This window comes from Arachis ipaensis, chromosome B08 (genome assembly GCF_000816755.2).
Source record: "Arachis ipaensis cultivar K30076 chromosome B08, Araip1.1, whole genome shotgun sequence".
Classification (NCBI taxonomy): domain Eukaryota; kingdom Viridiplantae; phylum Streptophyta; class Magnoliopsida; order Fabales; family Fabaceae; genus Arachis; species Arachis ipaensis.
This window is the reverse complement of record NC_029792.2, coordinates 119,020,821-119,024,784: the sequence shown is the minus strand read 5'-3', so window position 1 is coordinate 119,024,784 and position 3,964 is coordinate 119,020,821. Positions and strand designations below refer to the sequence as shown.

At 32.4% G+C, this 3,964-nt stretch overlaps 1 protein-coding gene across 5 annotated transcripts in view; it reads right to left on the bottom strand.

Moving 5' to 3' along the window:
• The window catches only part of LOC107614303 (naringenin 8-dimethylallyltransferase 1, chloroplastic), a 60,706-nt gene that overhangs the window by 18,298 nt on the left and 38,444 nt on the right, over positions 1 to 3,964 (bottom strand). Inside the window, exon 1 of one of the 5 annotated variants that reach the window (XM_021109848.1) lies at positions 1 to 176. This exon is cut by the window's left edge and continues 3 nt beyond it. The exons of 3 other annotated variants lie outside the window; for them this stretch is intronic. In XM_021109848.1, coding sequence (XP_020965507.1) covers positions 1 to 47 — 47 coding nt within the window. In that variant the 5' untranslated portion in view covers positions 48 to 176. Of the gene's footprint in view, positions 177 to 3,964 lie in introns of those variants that run through there. One more of the 5 variants, XM_021109849.1, reaches the window with a different exon arrangement.

The following is a 3,964-nucleotide window of genomic DNA, read 5'->3' as shown; positions in this document are numbered from 1 at the left end:
GTGGTGGGAGGAGACTTGAGAGATGAGCCCGAGAGGCCAAAAGCCATTTGAAATCAGCAAATTTCGGCAATGGGAAGTGCGAAGTTGGAAGTTATGTTGAGTCTCTCAGCATTATTATTAGGAAAGTAAGACTCAAACTAAAAGAGAGCTCTGGCCTCTGTGTGGAAAGACTAGATATTCCACCACTTTTATATATACCACGAAACACGAAACAATAAACAATGTAGTCACTGTCAGTCTGTCACTACTTATTATTATTATTATTGAAAGAATTTTAAATGTACCGGAAAGAAGGATCTAAAAACCGAACCGATCATTAAATTATTCTAGTTATTGGTTTACTGATTTATTGGTTTAACCGGTCTAACCAGTAGTTTAATTAAAAAAACCATTTTAAAATAAAATAATAAATAAATTATAAATAAACATTCTAAAATATCTTCCAAATTTAAAATACTGAACAAAAAATGAGCAACAAAATTCATATGATATTATCAAAATACAAACTCAAAAATTAAATAATAATAAAAATCTAAATATTAAATTTTGACTTTGAGGGTTAACAGGATCACTTAACACCTCAGACTCTAATTTAGAAATGTCAGGAGATAAAGGATTATCAATTTCAAAAGAATGTTGAACTAGTTCAATTAGAAAATGTTGATCATTCTGTGGTATTATGCTAACTGAACGTGAACCTGAACCTTGCAAGATAACCTTTTCGGTTTAATCTTAGGTAGCGTGCGTTCATTTGTTGTAAGAGAGCTCTCTTAGCAACAGATTCTTCATGCTGAGCAAGCCATAAACGGGACCTAGTGTTGTTTCCAAGTTGAGATATCAACATAATAAGTAGTCATTGAATAAGAAAGCATAACATATAACTAACTACCTATACACTTTGACTCTCCTTCTACTACCATCATCATCATTCATCAGTTTATTTATATATGGCATTGGCATGTAGCTACCCTACTCATTTAGCAACAACCAGTATTTGATTTGATTTTCATTTTTAGCATTCAGCAACAACCATTACAAAACAGCAGCATAACAACAACAGTGCCATAACAAAACAGCAGCATAACAACAACAGCATCTTAACAAGTCATTAATCACAAATTCCAAATTCAAACACTGATCAGTGATCACACAATCACAATGCCATAACAAAACAGCAGCATAACAACAGCAACAGCTTAACAAGTCACTAATCAGAAATTCCAAATTCAAAACACTGATCAATAATCGCAGAATCACAGTGCCATAACACAATCATAGTGCCATGACATAACAGATATGAAATTAAAAACAGCCACAACACAATGAAAAATAAAAAAAAATCCTCAACAAGACCATATCTAAATTCTGCCTACCGTATTCAACAATATTGCAACACAGAGCCATCAGAGCAATTAGAAAACAGCAAAACACTAAAACAGAGTAACAGTTACTGTATTAGGTGTTCTGGACTCTAGTTGGTAAAAATGACATAACAGAGTAAGTTTCCAACATTAGCAACCAATTCATATATACAAATTTCTACAGCAATCAGAAGTTCAAAACCATACATACAAAGAAGACCGAAGACCGAAGAAGAAGAACTGAAGAACCAAACTTCAAGCCAAGACCCACGAAGAATTGAAGAAAAATAGAACAAAAATTGAAGAAGTTCAGAGAAGATGAAGACGAGGAGCCACTAACCTGAGTTCGAAAGCCAGCGAAGACGAAGAGGACCTGCCTAGTTACTGGGTTCCTGACACAGCGAAGAGGAAGAAGCAGCAGTGCTGAGGACCTGGGGACGGCGGCAGCGCGGAGGCCCTGAGAACGGCGGCGACGATGGAGGGCTACGGTTCGGGGTTCCTTTGCTTCAGAGGGCTAGGGTTCGGCAACCAGGGTGAGATGAATGAATGATTGGGGGAAGAGGGGGGTTAGTCACGTTTCTGGATCAGGTTTTTTTTTTTTTTTTTACAAATTTAAAAACACTGTCGTTTTATCCGAACCGGTCCGGTCCAACTGATCGATTCTCGGCCGGTTCGACAGTTTTTCAACGATTTTCTCTCGAGCGGTTATAGGAAGAGGACCGGACCGCTTGCATTGCCAGTTTCCAGTTGAACCGGTTCAATCAACCGGTCCGGTCTGATTTTTAGAACTATGACCGAAAATACTGGTGTTCTAATTGTTTTAATCGTTGATCTGAATTATAAGAAATATATATAATATATATTAATTAAAATCAACTGTTAAAATAACTAGAATACTAGTGTCCTCGGTTTATTTAAAAAAAAATTTACAACTAATCGGTCTAAAATATACCCTAAATAAGAGGGGCTCATCTAAGATCTGGCTTTTTGGTTTGAGAATTCAATAAAAGAAAATCACTCTATTTTTTACCCAATTTTTCGATACAACAAGAGATACTTACTCAATTTCACTTGTTCACATTATGATTTTCTCACGAAATCACAAAACTAAAAAGGATTTTTTTCACCTTAAATTACTTTATGACAGCTACAATAGTTTAGGAGGTATTTATAACTTCTTATCTATTTATAACCTCTTATTATCAGCTTACTCATTCGTTTAAACAAGTGTTGGAGATTTGAATCCCGTCTTGTGTATGCAGTAATTAATTGGCCAGTCAAGTTTGGGGATACTGCGAAAACAAAAAACAAATTGAACATTATACTTAAAATATAAACTAATAACTATAAAATAATATTTAAATTCTTCATATTAAAAAAATTTGAAATTAACTATTTTCCTTCTCTTAGTATGTAAAAAGGACAAACACAGAGAATTTTTCTTATTATTTTATATATTTTTTTTAAAATGACATCAACAAGAACGACAAAATAATAAAACACAGAGAAGGACAGCAAGAACGTAAAGGACACAAGAAGAATAAACATAGATTAATAAGAATTAATTTAATACCTAATATCAAATGATACGAAATAAGAAATAAACAAAAAGACAAAGATTGAAATTGAATAAAAAAATAAATTGAAATTGAAATAAAAAACAAAAAAATAAATTAAAATTGAATAAAAAAATAATCACTTCATCTTTTATCCAATTTCTTAATGCAACAAGAGATTCACTCAACCTAACTTGTCTATACCATAGAGCGAAGAGAATAACTCAACTTTTTACTCAATTTTCTGATGTATCAAGAAAGGGACACCTGATAACACGGGACATTGGGGTTATATTAATTCCTAAACGGTAAAAATGACTTTGCAAAAAAAAACTATTTCTAACTACTGAAGAGCTGACAAAACCAACAATATTTTTGGAATCGATTTGAAATAAATTGAATTAGAAATGAATTATTATATTTGAAATTAATGATAAAAATAAGAATTGATATAATCATCTAATTTTACATTTTTACCTTTTATTTACTATATGTTTTCACCACCACTAATAACGGCAGTTAGCCGGTGCGGTCGGTCTAGTCTTCTTGACGCGATCGGCCTGGATGGCCAGTCTGATATGTCTAGCTACACCCGATATGGTTTGCCTAGGTCAAGGTTATATTAACCCTAAAAGGTAAAAATGGTTTTGAGTAGATAACTATCTCTAACCACCAAAGAGATGTTGACAAAACTAACTACTAAAAAACCTAAACTAACATTATACTCATAAAAGATGAGTTTCGTGTTCAATCCTCAAATTTAGAATTAAATTCATTAAAAAAAAATTTAAAATTTCTGCAATATCCTTTCTATCATCTTCCCCATTTCCCTCCAAGCTCTTCATGCTTTCGCCCATTGCTCTTTTTTCCTTATTCCCATTACCAATCTGTTTCTTCTTCTTCTTCATTTATTCCAATTATTTATAAGGGTGTTTTAGTATACATAATGATATAACATTTTTTTCTAAAAAATAAATGCCGACAGAAATATATAATTTAAGTGTCATATTTATATTTATTTATATTTTTTATTATATTAGAATTATA